The 26,814-nt window shown below is 45.3% G+C and overlaps 1 protein-coding gene across 4 annotated transcripts in view; it reads left to right on the forward strand.

The window, feature by feature from the left end:
* The window catches only part of CRIM1 (cysteine rich transmembrane BMP regulator 1), a 221,696-nt gene that overhangs the window by 102,441 nt on the left and 92,441 nt on the right, over positions 1–26,814 (forward strand). For 3 of the 4 annotated variants that reach the window (XM_045287039.1, XM_045287038.1, XM_045287040.1), the window contains 3 exons: positions 6,565–6,686; positions 21,779–21,961; positions 24,973–25,170. In XM_045287039.1, coding sequence (XP_045142974.1) covers positions 6,565–6,686; positions 21,779–21,961; positions 24,973–25,170 — 503 coding nt within the window. The remainder of the gene's footprint in view (positions 1–6,564; positions 6,687–21,778; positions 21,962–24,972; positions 25,171–26,814) is intronic. The other variant, XM_045287041.1, reaches the window with a different exon arrangement.

Genomic DNA, 26,814 nt, shown 5'->3' on the forward strand with positions numbered 1-26,814 from the left:
GGGAGGGCTGGCATCACGACTGGTTCGGCGACAGGTGGTACTGATCCAGCCATCTCGTTTTATGAATGAGGAAAGCAAGCCTCTGGGAGTTTCAGAGGCTCACTAGTGCTGACACATTCTCCTGGTAGTTGATGGTAATCGGATCGTAAATAAAGTTCTTCTTTCCTTCCCTCTTAGTGTCCAGTGTATTCTGGGAGGAAGGAGTTGTTGTTAGTGAGGGAGCATGTACTCATAACTGTTCTTATTAAATTGTTAAAACTAGTCCTACTTGACTTTTTCTGTGTGTGTGTGTGTGTGTGTGTGTGTGCGCGCGCGCACGCGCAAATTATACTAAGGCAATCCTACCCCCATCAGAGTGGATGTCCCAGCCTGGGGGAGGCCCCGACCTCCTGCATTGGAATCTCCTGGGGAGCCCGTAGAGGGGTAGGTGGCAGAGCAGGGCCCCAGGCCTTCAGCAAAACAGTCCAGCAGTGTGGCGACCCGTGATCCACATTGGAAATAATTCCATCCGTGTTTCCTCCCACACATGGAACGTGTAAAACACAATACCTGTCATCCCTTAAGTTTAAAACTTGTAGTTTTAGAAAACAAAAACAATACATGCTTTAGCCCCTGACTTAACCCATGAAAAAAAAATACTCCAAACTATTATTATGTGATTTTCTCACTCCATGTATTGGGCGCGGCCTGCTCTGGGCACTCGCGGGTGCACAGAGCAGCTGCAGCACGCAGGCACACTCCCAGAGTTAGGCATCCCTCTGTGCTAGTGAAGCCCGGGAGGGAGAATGAATTCTGGCTGCTGCTTTTGAGCAGCGGGCGGCTCTCCTTGGGTGGGTGGTCCTAATGGCTGTGTGGAATTCCCTAAGGGCCCAGCAGAGCTGGACATCCACAGGGGGGTGTATGCATGCGCTGGGGCTGGAGTGACAAGGGGTGGACATACTGGATCATTGGACAGCAGAGATAGCCTTAGTTGCCGGCGAGTGGAGTGTATGGTGGAAGCAGTGGGGTGCTGAAACTGAAGGGCAGGTAACAGCCAGACTTAGGAGCACATCATCACCTGCGCAGCTAGGCCACTGGCTTTCTGGGCCACCCGGGCCCTTGTGTGTAATCCAGGAGGAATGAACAGGAAGGGTGAGAATACATGCGCACAGCCTTCCAGGGCGGCGTGGACCTCCTAAGGAGGTGAGTGCCCTCTAGGGGCTAGATGGTTTCTGCATGCTGTTCATCATGCTCTCCCTTGCTCAGATGCCCACTTAGCTGAATCCATTACCTGCACGAGAAAAAAAAGACAGATTAACCAAGTCCCACCTGGCTACAGCTGTGATTACATTATGCAAAAATCCATTAATGTGGCGCATTGACCATTATCTTAATACTGAGGATAACATTAGAGGCTCCATTCTCCCCACCCCCACTTGGCAAATTGCATACAGGTTGTTGCTTGTTTGAAGTTAAAAAGCCATTGGCCCACTCAGTGTGTGATTCCATTTAAATGAAACACAGAATCGGCAAATCCATCGAGACCGAAAGCAGATGAGTGGTTGCCAGGGGCTGGAGGAGGCAGGAATGGGGAGTAACTCCTAAAGGGGTTTCTTTTGAGTGGTGGTGAGTGTCCTAAAATCACATAGTAGTGATGGTTGTACACCACTGCGGGTATCTTAAAAACGTCTGAATTGTATACTCCGGAAGGGCAAGTTTTAAGGCTCATGATTATAAATCAGTGACGCTGTTATTAAACGCAAGCCCTGTGCATTTCTGCTCCGAGGATTGGGTCAATAGCAACTCTGCCCGGACCAGCCTGTATGAGTTCGCAGCATAGAAATGGCAGGGCTTTTGCCCACCCCCATCCCCCTTGTTCCTTGGACCTTTTGTTTTGTTTGTTAGTGGTCTCCTCCTCCTTTGTCTCCAGTTCTGTTCCATTTAAGAGATACTATTTCATGATAGACACCATCAACGGACACCATGACCTCAGCCAGGTGGTACTCAGGTCACCACAGGACAGAGCGAGGGGAGCCCTTTCAGAAAGGCAAGGTGGCATGTGGAGGGGAGCTGGCCGGAGAAGAGGGTTTGCTCCGGAGGGGAAAGGTGAGCAGGGATAAGTCAGCAGAGTAAAGGCGTGTTTGAAGATTGCCAACGTGGTAGCTGCCCTTCTGAGGACAAAGGAGGGAAGTATGGGTTTGAGACCATGGAATGGTAGACGGAGAGGTAGATCATGGAAGTGAAGGGTCCCTGCAGGAATCTGTTACTAAGGGTGCAGTTGACTAAGCAAGTGTGGGGCGCAGACCTGGGGGGTATGGAAAGGAAGTTGGGCACCAAGGTGTGGTCTTGGGTGGAGAGACCAAGTTAGAGTTGGAGAGCATGGAGTTTCCAGTACTGAAGAGTTAGTGTGGCCGCAGCTTAACTAAGCATCGCCTCCCTTAGGCTAGTGTGAAAAGTTTCCTTTGCCCCTCAGACACGCACTTTCTCTCTGCCCCGCCTGTACGCAGAAGTTTGGGGGAGAGACAGGCAAAAGATGGGTAGGAAGAAAAAACAACGGGGAGAAAGAAGCAGTAAAGACAGGGCACAGCGTGCCTAGTTCAGTTGTTTCTCATTCAATGTTTCCTCTTTGTTACTCAACACACGAGAATCTGTTCTCTTCTACTAAACAGTGAGCAGGGAGGGCAATTTAATTTCTGGACAGTTGATTAAGCTATCTGTCTCATCGCTTTCTTCTGAAGAAGGAACGATACATACTTTTTAGCATAGATCAGCCAGAGAATCTAGACTATTCTTAAAAAAAAAAAGACATGAAACATGATCTGGGGACATAAATATCTGGGCAAATACAACAAAATGTTTGTCCTGTTGTTACCTGGGAGAGAGAATGTCGCTGTATGGCTCAAGCGATAACTCCTGGGAGTGGTAGTATGATGAACTGCATGGAATTGCCATCTCTCCATCTTTGACCCGCAAAAATGGCAATTTAGTAAGGGTTCAGTCTAATGGACAGCTACCTGACAGACACGTGACCCGCACCCAGGCTTGCGCTTTTGCGAACTCCTTCGCCAGCTCCTCCTTCATTAAGGAATACAGTCTCTAACACCTTCTCACCTCCAGGTCCAGAGGAAGCTCTGAGACATCAGATATTTGCTGTGCCTGGGAGGGGCCAGAGCAAAGGAGAGAAGGAGCCGGGAGCATGCCGCTGGAAAAACCCTGGGGCTCATTCTTCTGGCATCTTTAACATCAGTCATCCTGAGCTCAGAAATGAAAATCCAGGGTGCCTGGCTCGCTCTTGAATGGGTCTGTTGTGAGCAGTTTTAGAACTGCTACTGCTAGAGCCAAGCCTCCAGGGCCGTGGTTCCCAACCTTCCTCATGCCATGACCCTTCAGTACAGTTCCTCGTGTTGTGGTGACCCCCAACCATAACATTATTTCCGTTGCTACTTCATCACTGTCATTTTGCTACTGTTATGAATCTGGCGACCCCTGTGACAGGGTTGTTGCACCCCCAAAAGGGGTCACGACCCACAGGTTGAGAACCGCTGCTCTAGGGAAACAATAGAAGCCAAGGCCCGTGTCTGCAGAGTTGATTTTGACCCTGGGGACTGCACAGCGTCAGAGTAGGGCCATGCTCCGTGAGGCTTCCCAGTGGCTGATTTTTCTGAAGCAGAGTGCCAGGCCTCTCTTCCGAGGTGACTGCATGGACTCACTCAGACAACCTTTCCATTGGTAGCCCTGCGATTAGCCACCCTTTTCACCACCTGGGGACCCCAGGAAAATGAGAGGGATTTAAATGTTGGGAAATCAGTCAGAAATAGGAGAAGGAAGAAGACGGCGAGATTGAGGCAAGGCATGATTTCTGATAGACCCCCCAGCACCCCGTAAGAGCATGCAGCATTTGGTGAAGGTGGCTGAGAGGTTGAAAGATGACATATGAAGTGGTGCTTTTTTGGTCCATTGTATGCTTGATGTTTAAGACAGAACAGTTCTCTGAAACACGCCAGTAGGTGTGAGCTTGGGAATTCCAGGAGATGTACATGAGATGGCTCTCATTCTAATCAGGTTTAGATGTTGGGAACAGGGGTGGCCCCATTATTAGGTACCATTCTGTAAACTTTTAGGAGCTTAAGCTGTACAGAATGCCAGATTCAATGAGTGCAAGAAGTATATTGCTACTGGAACGTCACTGCGGTATGAGGACCTGTGGACAATTGCAGTGCTGAGGCATGTAGAAGCGAGAGTCTGGACTAACCTTCACAGGCACTGAGAGCCTACCACCTATGAACTCAGCCCCTAGAGCAGGTGTCCTCAAACTCTGGCCCGCGGGCCACATGCGGCCTGCTGAGGACATTTATGCACCCGCCTGGTGTTTATACCCCCTTTTGTTTTTTTTAACTTCAAAATAAGATATGTGCAGTGTGCATAGGAACTTGTTCATAGTTTTTTTTTAAAACTATAGTCCGGCCCTCCAACAGGTCTGAGGGACAGTGAGCTGGCCTCCTGTTTAAAAAGTTTGAGGACCCCTGCCCTAGAGGGTGATTGCCCTATAGGATACGGACTTCCAGATGAGAGCTCCCAGATTAGCTAACACAAAACCAGGAAGCGCTCATGCTTAACTGAACGCAGAAATAACCACTGCAGGCAAACCTTAATTACTCAACCCCCTCCTCTCTCAGGATCCCAGCGCTGTCAGCATCCCAGCATCCCTTAGCAGGCTCAGTGAGCCATGTATGCTTCTCAGTAGCCTGATTGCGGGCTTTGGTGCAACTTTAAATCTCATTTCCTTTCTAAGTCTACAGTTAGCTCTATGTGTGGGTAAACCTCTGGGAACTTTAGAGCCATGGGGGACCGCATGTTGGGCTGCTCATCTGAAGGTCAGCAGTTTGAAACCACCGGGAGCTCCTGGGGGAAAGATGAAACTTTGAACTCCCATAAAGGATTACAGTGTCAGGCCCACAGGGGCAATTCTTCTCTGCCCTCTAGGGTTGTTATTGATAGGAATTGACTCGATGGCAGTGAGATAACTAAGCCTCGAGGCTTGGATGTTGGGGTACTGTGGACTACATATGCGCATTTTCACTTAGTAAAGATCTGAAGAACCGTAGAGAACAAGCCAGTCACATAAGAAAAAAAATGCATTAATTGTTCTTCCCTGCCAGGAATGACTCTCTTCATTTTGACCCCTCCTCTGCATACCGTCCCACTCATTTTATGTACGGTGTCCTTTTTTCTTAGATGTTTCTTTCTTTCACATCTGTCAACCTGGAATCTTCCTACCCCTTCCCCTCCTTCATCCTCTCCACCTTTGCGATCCATGCTTCCACCCCCATGGGCGTCCCCAGCATCCAGCCCCTCTTGCCTGTCATCCCATGTACATGCTACTGGTCCTGCTGCCTGTTGCAATGGGGGGACATGGGAAGTTCAGTGCTAGAATTCTCACTTCCATGCGGGAAAGCCAGGCTCAGTTTCCAAGCGATGTTCTTCAAGCGAAAAGCCACCACCCATCTATTTGTTGACCTGCCTGCCGCTAACAGGTTTTTAGCCGTTTCCAGACTGAGACAGATTAGGAAGAAAAGCTTGGTGATCAGCTTCAAAAACATCAGCCCGTGCAAACCTTGTAGCGCACGGTGATTGATTTCACTACAAGGGCTAGATGGCAGGTAATAGCAGCATTTCTAATGCCAGCTAACAACCAAGATACATTTTTCCCCTTCTTCTCTTACTTTACCTGCCCACGATTGTTGTGCTTCTCTGTGTAGGCAAGTTTGACAGCGGCGTGATGAGGACCATCCGAGCTGGCTTGCGGTTCATTAACACCTACCTCATTCGTGCGTGTAGAGATAAATGCGCAGATGATAACTTAGATGTCCAAAAACTAGGACTGCAGCTTTCAAGAGAGATGTCACCAGTCTGGTTGATAGAGCGCCCAGCCTTGATTGATAATGAGCAACTCAGCCTCTGATCAGAGTCTTTCTTCTGCGATTAAACACAATTGCAAAATAAATGGGACTCAAGATAGGGTATGTGACTCGACACGATCACACTGGCAGCATTCCCGAGAGGAGCCAATCACTTATTAATTGAAAGAAGAATCTGCAAATCTCCTGCAAATCAGGAACGTCAGGTCATTTGAAAATGCAGGAGCAGACCTTTCGTGCTGGCTTTGGCAGGCCTCACTGGTTCCCTGTGTAGTACAATCGTGGATGGACGTGCAATCGTGTATGTACGTGCAATCATGTATGCACGTAAGGATGGCTTGGAGTCGTCAAGAAAAGGTTTGTTACGCTCATTGTCAGCCTGGTTCAGTGAGAAATGCACGTCGTCATGCATTTTAGAAATATCTCAAAGTGGTTGAAAAAAAATTTTTAACCCGAGTGTGTATCAAGGAGATGGAGATGCACATTGCATATTTGAGAAGCAAAATCACCTCGGGTCCCCTCACTCCCCAGGGTGCCCGATAAACAGGCAGTGTCGGGGACATGGGCCAATCCTTCAGCTACCACCGCTGCCACTGTTTTTGCAGTACCCCCACTTCTGTGTTGTTGCTTATTCATGGGGTTTTCCTTCCCTTTTCTTTGGTTTCAGATGCGAGTGTCTCTCTGGCTTATGTGGTTTCCCCGTGTGTGAGGTGGGAGCCACTCCCCGCATAGTCTCTCGTGGAGATGGGACACCCGGAAAGTGCTGTGATGTCTTTGAATGTGTTAATGGTACGTGGGGTTTCTCTTGTTCTCAGAGAGGGCACATGTGTCTCAGAGGAGGAGGAGGAGGAGGAGCGGGAGGGTTAAATGAGCTGTGTCTGCCTATGGGAGGCAGGGAAAGTACTCGGAGAATTGCAGGAACTGGCTCAGCAAGCAGGTTTTCCAAAGTCCCACGGCACCATCAAGGGTGCTGGGGCGAGGCTCATTGCTCCACTCTTCAGAAAGAGAATCTTAGAAACGCACTAGCATGTTACACGCAGCCCACACTCTGCTGTGTGCTGCCCGTTCAGAAATGCCGTGTTGTCAGGAGAAGACTGGAGAAACCCACGACCTATTTCTGCTGCACTCATTTGCCACTCTGTCAGGAGGCACTCGGTGGAACTAGAGCACACTGGAGAGACCGCAACTTAGAAAGAGCATTGTCCATCTTTCCCACGTCACCCGTCTTTGGCCATTGTTCAGTCATTAGTGTGGCCCACGTGGGGGGCCAGGAAAAGGATTCTCCAGTCCAAAGACCCCTTCTGATAGAATCCACTTCTCATTTTGACCTTTCCCAAGAGAGTGTGGTACTTGTCGCTTAAGGAAGAGACATAATTTTGATGGAAATTAGATGGCTAGAAGGGAAACCACTCTCACTGCCATCAAGTCAATGCCGACTCGTAGTGACCCTCCAGGACAGAGTCCACCTGTCCCTGTGGGTTTCTGTGACAGTAATTCTTCACAGGAATAGAAGACTTTGGCCCTCAGAGTGGCAGGTGAGTTTGAACTCCTGTGGTCAGCAGCCCAATGAATAAGCACCCCGTCACCAGAACCCCTAGGGAGGACAACCCAAAACAGTACCCCTCCCTTAGCCCTGTTAGAAGAGAAAACAAAACTCCCTGCCATCGATCGATTGAGCCATTGCTGACTCATGGTGACCCCCTGCGGGTTTCCGAGACGGTCACTGGTTACAGGAGTAGAAAGCCCAGCCTATCTCTTTCAGAGCTGCTGGCGGTTTTGAACTGCTGACCATGGGGGATGGCAGGCCAACAATAACCACTATGCCAATAGGGCTCTTTTTCAGAAGTAAGGAAATGAAAGCTAAGCAAGTGAGATGGCAACCGTTATCAGACATCATTGGTTCTCCGCAGGCAAACAGATGGGTTTGGACATGTACAGCAGAAGGACAGAGATATATTCCTGTGAACTGGGGATGTCTGGTAGGGTCAGGGTTTCCTGCCCCAATCCTAAACTCTCCCTTGCCCCACAGCAAAGGGTTAGGTAACAGCGGAGTCCTGTTCGATTGTATCCTGTGGTTTGGAGGCCAGTGGTCACATGTGGTCTTGTGGTTTTGTTTGGAACAAACCCACCATGACTTCAGCGCTCTGGGGAGAGCACAGATTGGACCCAGAGGACTACCGTCTGAGTACTGATTCTTCCAGTTCCTACGGGAGGGGGTTGGGCTCCTGGGCCTTCAGCACCTGCATCTGTAAAATGGAGTTAATACGGGAAAATTGAACAGAAAACCAGACTCATTGTCACTGAGTCAACGACCCTCTCCTAGGAACCCCTTAGAACAGGCCAGAACTCCCCCAGGGAGTCTCTGAGACTCTAATTCTTGACAGGAGTAGAGAGCCTCATTTCTCCCAACGAGTGGCTAGTGGTTTCGCATGGCTGACCTTCTCTGTAGCAGCCCAACTCGTAACCATTACGCCATCAAGGTTCCTAATGGTAAATGAAGCTGGGTTTTAATGTGTGACATGTGGAATTGTAACAAAGGTGCTAGTGGTTTTTATGATTTTATGCACCTCCCTCCTGTTCAGGACTCTGAAATGGGCATTGGCAGGGGTAGAGAAGGTGAGAGGAGCTTCCTGGCTACAAATCGAAGGACTTTAGAAAAAGCCCAGTAAGCCCAAGCACTCAGCAGCGAGGGCTGCAGACAGACTGCCGGGTGTGCACAGACTCCTGACACTCCGCTCGCCCACGCTATCATCCGGCCGTCAGTAATGCCTGGGGAACACCAGTGAAGAGTCAGACACACCTTTCCCCCCTGGCTCCACTGCATTTTAATTTGTCAGTGGTGCTATGCTGTGAATTCTGACTCGTACCATTGGAGACCCGAAGAGTCTGTGCCTGCCCTGGGCTCCCCCTGTCGTCTCCGACAAATTTCCTTCGAGCACCGATCACTCTGCCTTACAGGTACCTACTCTCTTGCCTGTCTCCCATTCCAGAATGAGCACCGACAGATCGAGGCACCCAGCACTTTCATCCTTGGGTCTGTGAACATTAGCACAGAACCTGGCTTACGTAGGATGCCCAGATTTTGCTGACTGTATGAGTGAGCTTGTGTCTCGAGGCGGCTGTTAAAACACCTGCTCAGAGAGGGCTTGCTCTGTGTGGGAATGTTGGGCTTCTCCACCCTTTAATCTTACGTCATCTGTCTCCCAGAAATACCGTCCCTAATAACAGCATTGGCTCTTGCTTCCTCTGGGTGATGAAGAAGAGAGTTTTCTCTCCTTGCTTCTTGTTGATAGAAACTGGAGGGTCATGCCATTTTTTTATGAGGACATGTTAGCTGAGTTGCTTCCAGTCTGAGGTCCCTGAGATAGCTGATAACTGTGCCCCACCTCAGCGGCCGGAGATGACTGTTGAAGACTGCCCCTGCTGGTCGCCTCAAACCCCACGCCAAGTACTAGGACGTTTGTCTGCCCTGAGGAACTGTTCAGACAACAGAACACAGGCACAGTGTTGCTAGTGGTGGTTTCTCTCTTGTGCCGGTAAACTTTTGGAATTATTTTTTAAATTTATTTTTTGTTCTACATCTGCTGCCACATTAGTCAGTCAGTTGTAAATAAGACCGGGAACCATAACACTGTGATAATTTATCTTACTGAACCATGTTTGGATGTCAAAGGCCTGTATCTGACTTTTTACAATAGATGTTACATTTCTTTGTTTCTTCCCCCTCTGGCACCAGCCCCACCCCACCCACCCCCTGGCCCCGTGTCTACGTACTCTGGTGCCAGTTCATGCATGCGTGGGCTAATTCCAAACAACATGCGCTTAAGCAGGTCTCTGGAGTCAGCAGATGGCTGCAGACAAGTTCTCTCAGTAACGCACTGGTCTTCAGAAGATCCCATCAGAACAGAATCTGCTGGGACAGTGCAATTCCGGGCAGAGAGGTCATCTCAGAAGGGTAGGGTGACATTTTTAGGATTCTGCAGGGGGTGATCTTGACAGGTTTTCTAGAAAGACACAGGATGGTCATGGGGTTTATTATGGAGAAGTTTTAACAAAATTGGAGACTGCACTGGTGAGCAAAAAGACCAGGAAGTTGGGGCTGAGGACTTTTTTCCATCCAATGTGCTGCTCATTCTTTGAGGGCTTCAAGGGCTATGAGAAGTTCAATGGGAAACCTTAGCCCATCCACCCCGCAGCCTAGTGCTGCCCCTTTCAGACTTCTTTCTGTCCCCCAACCCCCCAAAAGTCATTTAAAAACACAAATTTGCAGCCCTTGGTGATGCCAAAACTGCACCCCCCCGCCCCCCTCCCCCATGCTGTAAATCAAAGAGCACAGACTGATTCAGGGAAGGGCAGGGCTAGAGAAAAAGAAGGCTTTTAGAAGTGTATAGCTCTAGGTGGAGGATATGTCCAGAAATAGCTTTGCATGTTGATACTTCTGTTTAATGAAGGCTTCTAGTATTTTGTAGTAATACTTTTGACTTACCCTATTGAGTGTAGTTACACACACACACACGTACATGTGTATAAATCTCCACAGAGGAACCCATGGGCATATATATGTATATGGATACATGGATGAATAGAGATTTACCACCCAATACCCAGGGAAAATCATGCTGACGTCATGTCAGAAGTTCACCTTTGGAAAGTGAACTTGTATGTCACAGACTCATGACCATCACCCAGAAAAGCAGAAGTCTGTCGTTTCTCTTATAAAATTGCTTTATGCCTTGCTTTAAGGCAATTGACGGTGAGAACAGATACAATAACCTACAGGTAAAATATGCCTAACAGAGAACAGAGCCGTAGAATGTAAAGTAAAAGTGGAAACCAGACCAAGAGTCCGCAGCTAGGCAGGCCCTCTGTGTCTGTGCAGTCGCCGAGTTAAATCTTAAATTAGACTTCCACCCTCCAGCAGCCCGGGTGGCAAAGGAGAGAGGCTCAGCTGCACAGTTCTTCTTTCCCGAGGGCGAGAAACCTGCTGGGCAGGACAGCACGCTCGCCAGTGGAAATTTCTCACTTGGAAATGAACCGAGAGAACACTGAATGATAAAGTCACCAATGCGCTCAACTCTACGAAGAGACACGTCTCCTGCGGCTGTTTGTCTAAAAATAGAAAATAAAAACAACTCAGGGGAAGCAGCTCTAAGAGGACACTTCTTCGGCACACAGCTAGAACCCGGGTTCTTGGGTAGGAGATGTAGAGATCTCCGCTCAGAAGGGAGTACACTGAGTATCAGTATCAGTATGCTCAACTTATGGAACAATATCCTTGATATTAGATACAAGCAAAGTTTTGCTGAAGATCATCCAGCAATGGTTGCAGCAGCACACTGACAGGGAGCTGCCAGAGGTTCAATTCAGATTCAGAGGAGGACATGGAACAGGGATATATCATTGCTGGTGTCAGATGAATCTTGGTCACAAGCAGAGTTTACCAGAAAGATGTTCACTTGTGTCTTATTGACGTGCAAAGGCACTTGCCTTTGTGGATCATAAGAAACCATGGATCGTCTTGGAAAGAATGGCCATTCCAGAACACTTCATTGTGTTCGTGTGGAACTTGTGCACGAACAGGAGGCAGTCGTGGGACCCGAACAAAGGATCACTACTCATTTAAAATCAGGAAAGATGGGTGTAAGGGTTTTACCCTCTAACCATACTTGTTGAATCTCTATGGTGAGCAAAATAATCAGAGAAGCTGGGTTATATGAAAAAGAATGCAGTACCACGATGGGAGGAAAGCAAAATTGAAAAACCAGGAAAGAGCAGAGAGAACATGGAGAGGCTGGAGTGCTCATATATGACTGGTGAGATGGTAGAATTCTACAACCACTGGAAATCAGTATGCCACATGCGTAAACTGGTACAAAAACAAATGCCTATGATACTGCAGTTTCTCTACTTTATCGATACCCTAAAGAAATAAAGAACAAAACACAAACAGACATGTTTATTGCAGCAGTATCTATAATCGCAGAAAGATGGAAACAATAAAAACTCCATTGATACAGAAATGGATAAACAAACTCTGGAGCATTCATACAGTGGAACATTGTGCATCGTCAGAAACCAGTGTTGAATCCATCAAACACCTGAAGACATAGAATTAGAGAGCACTGTGCTCAGCAAAGTTAGTCTCATAAAGATATTTTATGCCACCATTATTATAGAGAAACGTGTTTCACACCAAAGGATAAGACTTTAGAAGACGATGAATACGATGAGGCCAGGGGTGGGAGTTGGGGTTGGGGGAGGCGGTAGGGGACAGGAGAGCAGGGAGGGAGATTGGGAAGAGAAAAAAAAGAACTAGATGTGGGGAGGGAGCTTCATTGGGTGCGGTTAGTGACTTGAGTTGATGAGATGGGTTATGCAACTTCACAGAACATATTTTTCTTGGTAAGCATTACATTCCACAAACAAAAGGGTAAAATGGATATGTAAACAAAAAATTAAACATTAAGCTTTAAATTAAAACGAGAAAAGGGCTCCAGCCCTAAGATGAAAGAAGAATCGATCTGTCTGAGTGGTGACGCTAGTGAAGAACTTGGAAAGTACCACGGGCTGCCAGAAGGACAGACAGCTGCTGGGAAGAAGTACAGCTCCGTAGAGGCAAGGATGGCAAGACTTGGTCGCGTGCATTGAGGACATGTCGGGAGGGACCGACCAGGAGAAGAACATCTTGCTTGCTGAGGTAGAGTCAGCAAAAGAGAGGAAAGCCCTTGGCAAAATGTATCCATGCAGTGGCTTCAACGATGGGCCCCCACCTGAGAGCAACTGTGAGCATAGCGCCAAACCGGGCGGTGTTTCTTTCCCGCTGTACATAGATAGGGTCCCTGTGAGTTGGAACCAACCGGAAGACGCCTAATAACCACAAAGGGTCAGAACGTTACAAACCCCACTGTGAATGTATTCTCTGACACAGGCCTCGCAAGTTGCTGATTGAGTATGAACGTTGTTGTGTAGATCCCAAAGGACTAGGTGGTATGAATGAGCTCCTGCTAGGTCAGTTTAGAAGTCATTGCATTCATCACCTAGAAATAGACCTCCAGAGCCATAGTAGAACAATTCCTTTCTTTTCCAGAAATGGTTCTCTGTCTGCTCCAACCCACACAAAACACTTTCTCAGCAGTCAGCTAGGGCTGAGTAGTGGCTTCTACTTTTACTCAAGCATGTCTTTGCCAGGTTGTCTGATTGCTTCCCATTGTCGGACACTTTTCCGGTGCCCTCAATCCTGGAGGCATTTGGTTCTAAAAGTCCAAGTATAGACTGTGGAAACAATCATTCAGTTACTTAGATGTGACCAGTTGCCCACAGTCTATGCAGAATAATAGAAATAAAATAGAGTCATGGGTTGAGGGTCTTCACTATAAAAGGATCCTAAATTAATACAATTAATTCACCATCTGTGGCATTACATTGCTGAGTAAAAACTAGATTCAATTACCAAAATTTCTCTGAGCTTGTAAAGATTAGTAGTGGAGTGCTTCTCTATGACAAACTAGTTGGCAGGACCAGACTGGCGGTAGCAAAATGCATTCAGCATTGGACTGCCAACCGCCACACCATGGGTGGGAGATGAGGCAGCCTGTTCCTGAAGAGATGGACAGCCTTCGACATCACAAATGAAAGTTCTTTTGTGCCCCCACTGGGTTGCTTCGAGTTGGAATTGACCAGATAGCAGTAGGTCAGTCAACAGTCGCAGCAGTAAGGACACACCATCCATATAAAAGATGACAAGTCTCTTTCTGTTTGCACCGGTGGAAGGACTGAGAAATGTGAGGGACTAGTCTGGGTAGCAGGAACAGGGTCATAACACACAGCAAGGTTGTGCAAAAGCAGATATTTGTTCCGAGAAGGAAGACGGGCATACAACTCAGCCTCGGCCTGTGCATTGCATCTGTTTTGTGTCATTCAGCATTGTTGTCCATGAAAACACGGTTTCTACGGGGCTCTTAAACAGTATTAAGATGCAGATGTTATATGACCATTAATAACTGAGGGCCTTTATGAAGGTCAGTTTGTCCCACTGAATAATTGGTTGCCATTTATTCAGACATAGATCAATGTTAATAAAAACTGAGAGTATTCTATATCGGCACAGCCAGGATTCCCTGTACTATGCCAACATGTAAGTTGATTGATCAAGGGAACGCCATATTCAAAGTCCACTTCCTCCTCATGTAAAAATTTGGCCTAGAAAACCCAGACCTGAATCTTCCCAAGAGGAAAACTGGTGCAGGAACATTTATTAAGGGCTCGTTGTCTGAATAGCAACCATGCCCTGTAATGTTTCTAGAGACATAATGGTGACGGCTGTGGTGAAAGAGAGAACCTGGCACTTCAAAAGGGTTGCTCTGTTCAGTATGTGTTTACTGGTTACCCCATGTGTTCCCTGAGTCATCTGAAGCCAATTGTGGTCAAGAGTGATCAAATCCTTTGCAAGTATTTGTTCTCTTTCCTCAGTCCTAAATCAGATCTGCTAAGGATACTCTAGCACCATGGTTCTCAACCTTCCTAATGCCTTGACCCTTTAATACGGTTCCTCATGTTGTGGTGACCCCCGAACGGAAAAATCATGTTCGTTGCTACTTCATCACTGTAATTTTACTACTGTTATTAATCGGGCGACCCCTGTGAAAAGGTCGTTGGACCCCCAAAGGGGTCACGACACACAGGTTGAGAACTGCTGCTCTAGCACAATTTTACCCCACTTCTTACCTCCTAGAAAAGATCCTTTCGTTGATGTGGCTGTTTTCCCTCTGTGTTTGGGGAAACCCACATACCCTTCCCCGTGGGATACATCAGGCTGCCATTGACTTTGGGAGAGGTGTAGACTTTGTCTGTCTCTCATGCTTACTAACTTGCTTCTTATACTGCTCACTATCTCTGAGACCAAGGGCAAGATAGTAACCATTTTCTACTGAGATGTTGAAAAGAAACAGCAATGAAAGTGTGTACCTGTTTGTCTTTGTTTTTCACTCTCACGTTTGATAAGAAGTTCTACATGTTGGACTTTTCCTTCTCTAAAATGACATGCCTCTCATCACCTGTCAGGCAGTGTAATTTGACAGGCAGCAGAGTTTATTAGCAGTCTATACTGTTAAGGCTTATTTTCAGAAGTTCTGGAATATATTAAAGGATGTAGAGAAGATTTGAGAATGTAGGAACATAAAATATAATTGGGCAGACACAAAACACATACAAAAACCACTGAGAAGACACTTTTATGCATGTCTGCATTGAGAAATACAAATTGCATCGTAAATTATTTCTTCTCAATATTTTTCCTTTTTACATCCACTTAAAGCTTCATTTTATAGACATAGTAGCAGTTTCTATAGGGTCTAGAAATTCACATTTATACTCCCAACAGGTGAAATAATTGGTCATTGCTTTTCAAAGACTAGTGCTAGCCTTTCTATCATGCATCTTTCTGAATAGTCTCTATAAATTTCTGTCTGCGTCAAACAAGAGATTTCATTTTGTTGCATGATTTCCTCCCCCTTAAAGGACTGATTGTGTTTTCTAGACTGTGTTTTTTGAGACTCCTCATCTTTCTTAATTTTTCTCCCTTCTTCCCTGTGCCTTAGCTATTGAGACCTAACTGCTCTAGTCCAGGTGAGTCCCCTCCCCTCAGAGCTACATGCTCATGTGCACAGCACACACATGCGCACACACACACCCAAAAGCAAGTTATCTTGGAGCAGACTTGTTCATAGCCAGAATCCTTCTCCTCCCTTCCTCAAATCTGGCACTAATATTTTTTATTTCCCCAGATGGGAGGTGTGGTTGGGTCATGTTGATTCCTAGGGACTTGACATGGGGTTTCTGAGACTCTAGAGCACTGGTTCTCCACCTTCCTAATGCCACGACCCTTTAAAACAGTTCCTTATATTGTGGTGATCCCCAACCATAAAATCATTTTTGGTGCTACTTCATAACTGTAATTCTGCTACTGTTAGGAATTGGGTGACCCCTGTGAAAGGGTCATTGGACCATCTCAAAGGGGTCGCGACCCACAGGTTCAGAACCACTTCTCTAAATCTTCTTGGGAATAGACATTCTCACCGTTTCCCTTGTAGCCACTGATGAGTTTGAAGTGGCTACCTTCTGGTTAGCAGACGACGCCTAACCCAGTGCCCCAAGGGCTTCCTAGGTCTGTTATTATGAAGGTCAAATAAATACCCATTCACTGCACATGTGGACACAAGCACACAATGGTCACTTGTTCGACTTAAGCCAACTCTGCTAATCTCTTTAAATTTTACTATTCTGATTTTTAAAACTAGAGATTAATTAACTTGCTCTGTCTTCGTAGCAGGGTTGTTGCAAAGTCAAATGAGAAAGTAATTGTCTTTAAATACAGTGGAAATATACAAACTCAAAATGCAATGAAAGAGTCTAAAGTACTTCAGACGTGCAAGATGAAATATTAAGCCATGGTACTGGGACAGACATACAAGTCCATGAAAGATGCAGATACTGTAATTCGTGTATCTACCTTAATCCACACTTACCATCTTAATACATAGGGTTTAATAGCTAAGGAGAACTCTCTTTAGCCTTAGATTATCTTTAAATTTTTTGAGGTATGTACCATGTAATGCACCAAATTAAATTGTAAAATTCAATGGTTTTTAGTATATTTACAGAGTTGTGATGTCACTGTGATGATAAAATTTAGAATATTTCCATTAATATTCCTCCTCCCAAAGAAACCCACAGACCCATTAGCTCTTGTTCTTCATTCCGCCCCAAGCCCTATACAAATACTAATTATGATCTTCATAAATGTACCTAGGCATTTTGTACTTGTGACTTGCTTCTTTCATTTAGCCTAATGTTTCCAGGGCTTGTTCATTCAGTAGCCTGTATCAGTATTTCTGTTTTTCTGACCCCCTCAAAATCCCACTGTTTGAGTATATAAATATACTTAATGTTTGTCCACTTACTACTTAGTGGGCATTTAGCTTCTTTCCACTTTCTGCTGTTTGGTGTAATGCTGCTGTGAACCTTGTGTATGTCGATATGTGCAGACATGGACTTTCTTTTCTCTTGGGTGTTTACTTAGCAATAGAATTGCCCAGTCAGCTGGTGACACTGTAGTATTTGGAGGAGCTGCCATCTGCTGCCAAATTTCACATTCTTACCAGCAATGTACAAGCGTTTCAGTTTCTCACATCGCCATCAATCTTGTCATCCCTTGTCTTTTTAGTCTAGCCATCCTCATGAGTGCGAAGTGGTATTTCATTGTGCTTTTGATAGCTCCCTGATGACTAAATATGTTGAAAATCTATTCATGTGCTGCTCGGTCACTTACATGTCTTGTTTGGAGAAGTGACTGTTTCAATAATGGGTCATTTTAAAATTGGACTATTGGTCCATTTGTTAACAGAGCTATGAGAGTTTTAAAAAATTAATTCCAGATACCAGATATATTATTGGCAAAATTGTTTTCCTGTGAGTTATCTTTTCACCTTTTTGATGGTGTCCTTTGATGTACAGGCATTACTAAAGTCTAGTTTATCTTGCTTATTTTTCCTTTTGTTCCCCAAGCTTTTGGTGTCATGGATAAGAAACCATTGCCCAATCTAAAGATACAGAAAGATTTACTCCTGTGTTTCCTTCAAGGGTTTTAGAGTTTTAACTCCTTTGCTTAGATCATATATCTGTGATCTATTTTGAATATATAAATTAATTTTTGTACATGCTCTAAGATGTATTAATCTGTCTTCTTTTATTTGCTTTTGACTATCCATTTATCCCAGCAATATCTGTTGGAAAACTCTCTCCCTACTGAATTATCTTGACACTTTTTTCAAAATCAGTAAATAGAGTTTATTTCTGGACTCTCAATTCCTTTCCATTTATGTATGTCTGTCTTTAGGCCAATCTTATACCATCTTGACTTCTATAGCTTGTAGTGAATTTTAAATTGGGACATATAAGTCCTTCAAAGTTATTTTCTTTCCAGATTGTTTACTGTTCTGGTTGACTTGCATTTCAATAGGAATTTTCTGCAATTCTTACACACATACAAACAAAAGGCCACTGGGATTTTTGATAGAGATGAGTTGAATCTGTAAATCAATTGGAGGACTATTTCCATCTTAGCATTTTAAATTTTCCAATCCATGAACATGGAGTGTCTTTCTCCTTATTTAGATATTGTGTAATTTCCTTCAGTGTTCTTTTGTAGTGGCCCATCTATAAGGCTTGCCTTGTTTAGTTAAATGTATGCCTTTATACAAAGTAAACTTATGTATTTTACGCTTCTGATCCTATTGTAAGTGCAATTTCTTTTTAAATTCCATTTTAATTGTTTATTGGAAGTGTGTAGAATTGCAGTTTACTTTTTATTGATTCTCCACTGTGAAACTTTGCTTACCTTGTCTATTTATTAGTTCTAGTAACTATAGGCTTTTGGTGGGTTCTTTAGATTTTTATAACTAAGATCATGTAATCTGCATACATAGTTTTACTTCCTCTCTAGTATGAATGCTATTTATTTCTTTATCTGGTCTAATCGCCCGGATACAACCTCCAGTGTGATCTTGAATAGAAATGATAAGAATGGACATCCTTGTCTTATTCCTGATATGACTGGAAGATCATTCAGTTTTCACTATTAAATGTGATGCTAGCTGTGAGCTTTCTGTTGCCATTTTTTAGGTTGAAGAGGTTGTGGGGTATTTCATGCAATATATTGAATTTTGTCATAAAGCTTTTTCTTTGTTGAGATGATAATGTGGTTTTCCCTTTTAATCTATTGAATAGGGTATCGATAGATTTTGCATTAATTCATTTTGGATGTTAAGCCAACCTTGCATTCCTAAAATAAATTCTATCTTGTTTGTGGTATAATCCTTTTTACATCTTGCTGGATTCAATTTGCTAGTATTATTTTCAAAGTTCTTTTGCATTTGTATTCTTGTAAAAGCACTGTTTAGTGAGATACGTTAAAAGTAAGTCAACTGAAATTAGAAAAGGAAATAAATTTAGGGAAAGTATTTCAGGGCAGAAAACATTTAAAAACTGTTAATAACACGATGATAATTCTAAATGCTGGGCTATCATTTCTTACCAAAACATAACTGAAACACTGTGGAAAGATAATGTGATTTAAGTTACATGAGTTAGTAGTAGTATGTTTACTTCTATCATTTGCTCTATGTGTGACTTTGGGCAAATTAGCATCTGCTCTCATCTAAACATAGTATTATAATTTCTATGTCAGGTAATCTCTGTTGTGGTGATTAAGCGAGGTTCGACCATTTAGAAGGTAACATATAATCAAGAACCAATGGTGTTGAAGGAAGAGAGCCAAACTGCACTGAGGCATTGGCAAAATCAAGGCTCCAAGAATTGATAGGATACCAACTGAGATGTTTCGACAAGCTGATGAAGCACTGGAAGTGCGCATTTATCTGTGCCAAGAAGTTTAGAAGACAACTTACCTGGCTAACCAACTGGAACTGGAAGAGATCCATCCAGATTTGTGCCTATTCTCAAGCAAGGTGATTGAACAGACTGTAGAAATCATCTAACAATCTTTAATATCACCCACAAGCAAAGTTTGGCTGAAGATCATGCAAAAACAGTTGCAGCAGTTCAGCAAGAACCATCAGAAATTCAAAGAAGACTAAGAGAGACTAGGAAATGAGTAGTATTGCTGAGATCAGATGGATCGTGACCAAAAGCAGAGATTATAAAACAGATGTGTGCCTGTATTTAATTGGCTCTGAAAAGCTATTGGATTGTGTGGATCATCACAAGCTCTGTAAAGCATTGTGAAGCTTAGGAGCATGGAACACTATGTTTAGACCGAGAAGAGATACGCATACAAACAAGGGTAGACTGCTTGGTTTTAAGTCCGGAAAGGGGCAGATCAGGGTTGTGCGCTTTCATTCTGCTTACTCAGTCTGTACTGAGCAAATACATGGAGAAGAGCACAGTGTCAGGATCGTGAGCAACTTTCGATTTGCAGACAATACGAACTGACTTACTGAAAGTGAAGAAGACTTGAAGCACTTCGTGATGAAGAGAAAGATGCTGCCTTCAGTATGGATTACAACGCAGTGTTAAAAAGGCTGGACAATTAATAAAGAAGACAGAAGAACAACTAACGCCTTTGAATTATGCTGTAGGAAAGAATACTAAATAGACCGTGGACGGGCAGGAGAACCAACGAATCTATCTTGGAAGAACTAAAGGGAGACGCCTCCGCCTCACAGCTTTGGACAGGTTCTCAGGAGAACGTCCCACTCGGTAAAGTGGACGGTCAGCGAGACGGTGGAGTGGCAGCGTCACTGCAACAGTGGCCTCCAGCACAGGGACAGTTGTGAGGCTGGTGCAAGACCCGAGTGTTTTGTTCTGTTGAACAGAGGCTCCCTTTGGGTTGGAACTTCCTTAGCACCTGACAAGGACAGAAAGAGAGCTCGTGAACCGAGGCCTGTACGGGGTGTTTTGTAAAGAGTCAAGCATTAGTGATTATATTGAATAGGTAACAGTGGAACGCGAGAAGTTCACCTCCAGAAATGCCTAAGTAATTTTTTTTTAATCAATTTATTAGGGGCTCACACAACTCTTATCACAATCCATACATACATCAATTGTGTAAAGCGCATTTGTACATTCATTGCCCTCATCATTCTCAAAACATTTTCTCTCCACTTAAGCCCCCGACATTAGGTCCTCATTTTTCCCCTCCCTCCCCACTCGCCCCTCCCTCATGAGCCCTTGATAGTTTATAAATTGTTATTTTGTCATATCTTGCCCTGTCCGACGTCTCCCTTCACCCACTTTTCTTTTGTCCGTCCCCCAGGGAGGAGGTCACATATAGTTCCTTGTAATCGATTCCCTCTTTCCAACCCACTCTCCCTCTACCCTCCCAGTATCACCACTCACACCACTGGTCCTGTAGGGATCATCTGCCCTGGATTTCCAGTTCCTGTCTTTACCAGTGTACATCCTCTGGTCTAGCCAGACTTGCAAGGTAGAATTCGTGTCATGATAGTGGGAGTGGGGAGGAAACATTTAGGAACTAGAGGGAAGTTGTATCTTTCATCGTTGCTACATCACACTCTGACTGGCTCTTCTCCTCCCCGAGACCCCTCTGCAAGGGGATCTCCAGTGGCTTTGGGTCTCCACTCCACACTCCCCCCATCATTCACTATGGTAAGATTTTTTGTTCTAATGATGCCTTATACCTGATCCATTTGACACCTCGTGATCACATAGGCTGGTGTGCTTCTTCCATGTGGGCTTTATTGCTTCTGAGCTTGATGGCCGCGTGATTACCTTCAAGCCTTTAAGATCCCAGACGCTATACTTTTTGATAGCCGGGCACCATCAGCTTTATTCGCCACATTTGCTTATGCACCCATTTGTCTTCAGTGATCCCTTCGACATCTCGTGATCACACAATGCCTCAGTAATTTTTGAAGTAGACAAAAAACCCAATGTGGACCTCGGTCATCTGTGTTTGAGATAGAAAGTGATCTAACACATAAAGGTGCTTCCTTCACGGCACAGATTGCAGAGGTAGTTTCATGGTCATCAGGTGCCCCGGACATTTTATCAGATGGGACTAGTCCCTGGAGAAGGATACTGTGCTTGGCAAAAGAGTGGTTGGAAGAACTTGATGCAGAGTTGGCTGAGAAGATTGAGTCATGGTGTATTGAGGGTTACAATATATTTTGTTTAATTTACATTGGTATGCTTTGTTGCTTTGGTTAACTTGAATTACTCCGTGTATTAAGTTTCCATTAATTTATGACTTTCTGCCATCGGACAGACTCTTCTAGAGGTTGTTTGAGCAACATTAGTGGGCCCCACTCAGAAATGACTTTTTGGTTTGATTTAACTCCCTTCAGAAACAAAGCCAGCCTGTGTGTACAACAATGTGGAATACTACGATGGAGACATGTTCCGAATGGACAACTGTCGATTCTGCCGATGCCAAGGGGGTGTTTCCATCTGCTTCACTGCCCAGTGTGGCGAGGTCAACTGCGAGAGGTACTACGTGCCAGAAGGGGAATGCTGCCCTGTTTGTGAAGGTAAGAAGAGGTACCGATTAAAGAGTAATACGGCAGAACATGGTTTAGAGTATCAAAATTGTCCCAATTCACTCTCATCCAAATGTAGGGGAAATTCCCTTTTTCTGGCTTTAGGATCTCTCTCCTGAGTATATACTTTCTCCTCCCAGAGGGAGTTGAACTCGAGTAAATAACCAACTGATTGCCATAGAGTCACGGGTCAGAGTAGAGTTATGCTCCCTTGGGTTTTCAGTGATGTTTTTTTTCCCAAAGCAGCTGCCCAGGGCTTTCTTCCAATGCACCTCTGGGCAAGCACATCCTGCGCTCCTGGGGGTTAGCATCTGAGTGCCAGGCATAGCCCTGAAACGTCAGGGAAGTGCTTTATCCTCCCCTCTGGCCGTCCTGCAGTCCTAAAGCTTCTGTCTTCACCTGACATTGGAAAGCACCAAGTGCTCTCTGATTGTTCACTCACAGTGGAAAGCGCAGGCACTGAGAGGCACGGCCCGTCAGCTCAGGAACTAACCTTGATACTCATGCCATTCCATTTGGTATCGGGCCCCTCATACCCCTCCTCCTTTGAAAAGGTGTGAGGTGAAAATGGAATCATTCTCCCCAGCTCCCAGCCCACCTAGGTGTCAGGTGTGGCCTGCCCCATTGGTTGTTCCGGGAGGGAGACTTGCTTTCGCTCTACGCCCTCTTCCCTCCAAGAAGTCATGGTCTTACCTGCTTGGTAAGGCTCTGCCTTCTTGTCACTGACACTGTAAGCATCTCCGAAGGATACCTCAGAATATCATCTACTACATCCCACACAGTTTAAAGATTAGGAAGCTAGAGTTCAGGAAAACTGCATACCTTGTGTGTTTTCCGTTGAGTCAGGAACCAGCACTCGGTGCCCTGGGGCTCTGGTGTAACTTCAATCACACCAGCTGGTTGCTCTGAGGGGACACCTTCATGAGCCTTCTGCCCTGACTGGTTCTCAGAGCTCCAGGGCGAATCCAGCCATGCCCACCCTGGGACAGAGCTCACCCTGCAAGCTCTGCACAAGGGACAGGAGGACAACATCATACCTTGTCCTGCGCCTTTTTTTAATTTGTTCCTAAAATCTTCTCTACCCCTTAAATAATTAAGTTTTATCTATCCCATAGAGGAAATCTCTGAAAATACATAGATCATTGTGTTTTTCCCCCCAAACATTACCTTCCTTCCTAATATTGAATAATCGTTCATAACAATTCCCGTATACACTCAAGTATAAGGTGACCCAAATGATCAGCCGAGGTACCTAATTTTACCACAAAAACTGCATTAAAAATGTGCTGGAAAACTTGGCTTATACACAAGTATATGCAATATGCAGTGTCTTCCCCACCCCACCCCTAGAAATTATTATAGCCAACATAGGAGAAAGGTAAATTAGTTTCTTAAATATTGCTGGGATTTTTAAAAATCATTTTATTGGGGGCTCATACACCTCTTATCACAATCCATCCATCCATCCATTGTGTCAAGCACATTTGTACATTTGTTGCCATCATCATTCTCAAAACATTTGCTTTCTACTTGAGCCCTTGATATCAACTCCTCGTTTTTCTCCCTCCCTCCCTGTTCCCCACTCACTCATGAACCCTTGATAATTTATAAATCATTATTATTTTGTCATGTCTTGCACTGTCCGACGTCTCCCTTCACCTACTTTTCTGTTATCCGTCCCCCAGGAAGGGGGTTATATGTAGATCCTTGTAATCGGTTCCCCCTTTCTGCCCCACCTTCCCTCCACCCTCCTGATATCGCCACTCTTACCACTGGTCCTGAAGGGATCATTTGTCCTGGATTCCCTGTGTTTCCAGTTCCTATCTGTACCAGTGTAATAATTATTAAAATAGTAATAATAAAGACAATCACATCAAACGTTGAACCTTGCTGATGGCTTGTTGCCTGGCCGCCCCAGGCCTGTATCTGCCTTTGAAACGATGTGGGCGTTGGGGGGTAAAGCCATAGACGGGCACCTCTGTGTAATAATTGTAGTGAGCTGTCTGGGCAGGGATCTGGTTATTTCTCACACCTGGAATTCAAACCTGGGCTCAAAGTGGAAACGTAAAAGTATGTTGTGCAAGATTTTTCTCATAAGAGAATTTTAAGTCTTCTAACTCTGGTCTCGGCCTGCACCACCTGCAAAGTTGTGACTGCGGTGTTTTAAATCTTGGTGCTGTAAAAAATCCCCAGTGCCTTTATGGCATAGAGATAACCAGCCTCGAAACTGCTAGGATTTGCCCCCAGCACAGAGAAATTGGCTTGCTGAGGCCTGTTGATGTGTTTCTGAAAAAGTCACGCAAGTGATGAATCGTTGTAGCACCACAGGGATTTTGCATTCAGTATTTATGCAGTGTTTCCTTGTCAGTAACCTCAGGAAGCTTTTATTTCCTTTTTAGCAGTAGCCTTGGCTACCTTTACCTTCTTCCCATGGTTACTGCCCCTGCTGCCCAGCTCCTAGGGAGAAACTAGCCTGAGGCGCCCTGCCTTCCCTGTAGGGCATAAGCCCCAGCTGAAGTGTAAACCTGCTTCTTCCAGAGCAAGGCCGCAGCCCCTTAGGGGCTCCCAGCCCTACCGTTCAGTGAGACCTTGAGGCGCAGCAGCACTTTTAAATGAGATGGGGATATTGTTCTTACACCTGGCAGGTGAAGAAGTAGAAGTGTGAGAAACTCTGAAGTGAACAACTCAAGACAACATTCTGCACCTAAAATGGATCTGTGCTTTCTAATTACCAGCTCGCAGCTCAAACAAGTTTTCCAACCCTGTGAAGTTTTAACAGCTGCCCAACAGCTTTTTGTTCTGCAGATTCCCACCCTCACCCCCACCCCACACTGGCCTGACATCAGTGTCAGGGCAGGTGGACATAAATCCACATCACATCTAGAGATAGCTCATGCTGCCGATCCCTCGAATTGGGGTGGGGGCGTGTGTCAGGGGTGGCTCTAGCTTCAGGCAGAGGTCACATTTAGGATGCCTGACTCTGAGCTCCTGTTTTGGTTTAGATCCAGTGTATCCTTTTAATAAGCCCGCTGGCTGCTTTGCCAGTGAACAGATCCGCGCCCACGGCGACCGATGGCGGGAGGACGACTGCACGTTCTGCCAGTGCATCAATGGGGAGTCCCACTGCGTGGCGACCGCCTGCGGACAGAGCTGCATGAACCCCGTCAAGGTGCCTGGGGAGTGCTGCCCGGTGTGCGAAGGTAAGCGTGGTTTCGGAGGCAGTTCCCGCGAGTGATCCATGGAGAAACTTCTGCGGTGCAGTGCGCGCTCGGGTTGGTTTGGGTGCTTCTGCCTTGGGCTCAGTGTGTGCTTCCCACCGCTGGCCGCAGTTGCCGATGCGTTTAGTTAACACAGCCACAGGTGATCACTTTGGGAAACGTTGGGGACTGCAAATGAAAGTAGTGTCGTCTTTATTTTACCATCCCAGGTAGGCTTCCTGGAACACTTGACAGTGAAAGAATGTGTACGTTTTCATTCGGTTCACGTTAAAACTTCTTAACGGCCATGGGTCCAAGCAGTGACATAAAACTGGAAATAAAGATGAGTGTAGCCTGTTCTGCTTGGAATGCTTCCAATAAGCCCATGAGTCCTGGGACCTACGAGAAAACTGGAGCCATCAAAGGCAGTTTGCACTGCCTGAGGCCCGACTCTGAGCATCTATTCTGTTCTAATATCATGATACGTGAGATTTTCCACCGCCTCTCGTGTTTTGCTTATGTCCTGATCTGTCAACGTTTGCAACCTCTCTTCCTGGTTAGTAGGGGGAAGCCTGAGGCGTCATGGACTTGTCCTTCCGCCCTAAGCCCTAGCTCAGTCCCTCCCTGCCTCCCAGCCTAAGAAGGTTCTTCACATATTTGTGCAGGTCCGTCTGTATCCTCTATGCGCCTGTTAGGACAGGCAGGAGTTTCAATATTTATACCAAACAGATCAATACTCTCTGTCTTTAAAAAGTACAATGCATGGTAAAATTAAAGTGGACCAAAAATAATTCTATATGATAGCTGGATCCTTCTAGAAATTTTTAAAACCGGTACTAAGAAACTGCCAGGTCTTTTTAATATTATTTCAGTTAGGTAGTTCAAAAACTCACTGTCCCTCGTCAAGTAGAACAGCCCAATACGCTTTCCAAGGCAGTTGCCTTTATGAAAGCAGACTGCCTCATCTTTGTCCTGCTGAGTGGCTGGTGGGTTTGAACTGCCCACTTTTCAGTTAGCATCCCCACTAAGGCTCCTCTGGTAAACTAGCACCTCTATCCAAAAGTGTTTGCTTTTTACGGAATTTTAATAAACTCATCCTTCAGACTTTGCCTTATAAGCTTCATTGACCTTCAATGAGTGAGACTCAGTAAAGACTCTCAAGAATGTGTATAGATTTCTTTTTTTTCTTTTTATTAATCGTTTTATTAGGGGCTCATACAACTCATCACAATCCATACGTACATTAATTGTGTAAAGCACATTTGTACTTTCATTGCCATCGTCATTCTCAAAACATTTGCTCTCCCCTTAAGCCCCTGGCATCAGTCCTCATTTTTCCCCTCCCTCCCCGCTCACCCCTCCCTCATGAACCCTTGATAATTTATAAATTATTATTTTGTCATATCTTGCCCTGTCCGGCGTCTCCCTTCACCCACTTTTCTGTTGTCCATCCCCCAGGGAGGAGGTCAGATGTAGATTCTTGTAATCAGTTCCCCCTTTCCAACCCACCCACCCTCTACATTCCCAGTATCGTCACTCACACCACTGGTCCTGAAGGGATCATCCACCCTGGATTTTGTGTTTCTGGTTCCTATCTGTACCAGTGTACCTCCTTTGGTCTAGCCAGACTTGCAAGGTAGAATTGGG

This window comes from Echinops telfairi, unplaced genomic scaffold (assembly GCF_000313985.2).
Source record: "Echinops telfairi isolate 266 unplaced genomic scaffold, ASM31398v2 ScPeMD7_10;HRSCAF=50, whole genome shotgun sequence".
In the NCBI taxonomy this organism is placed as follows: Eukaryota; Metazoa; Chordata; class Mammalia; order Afrosoricida; family Tenrecidae; genus Echinops; species Echinops telfairi.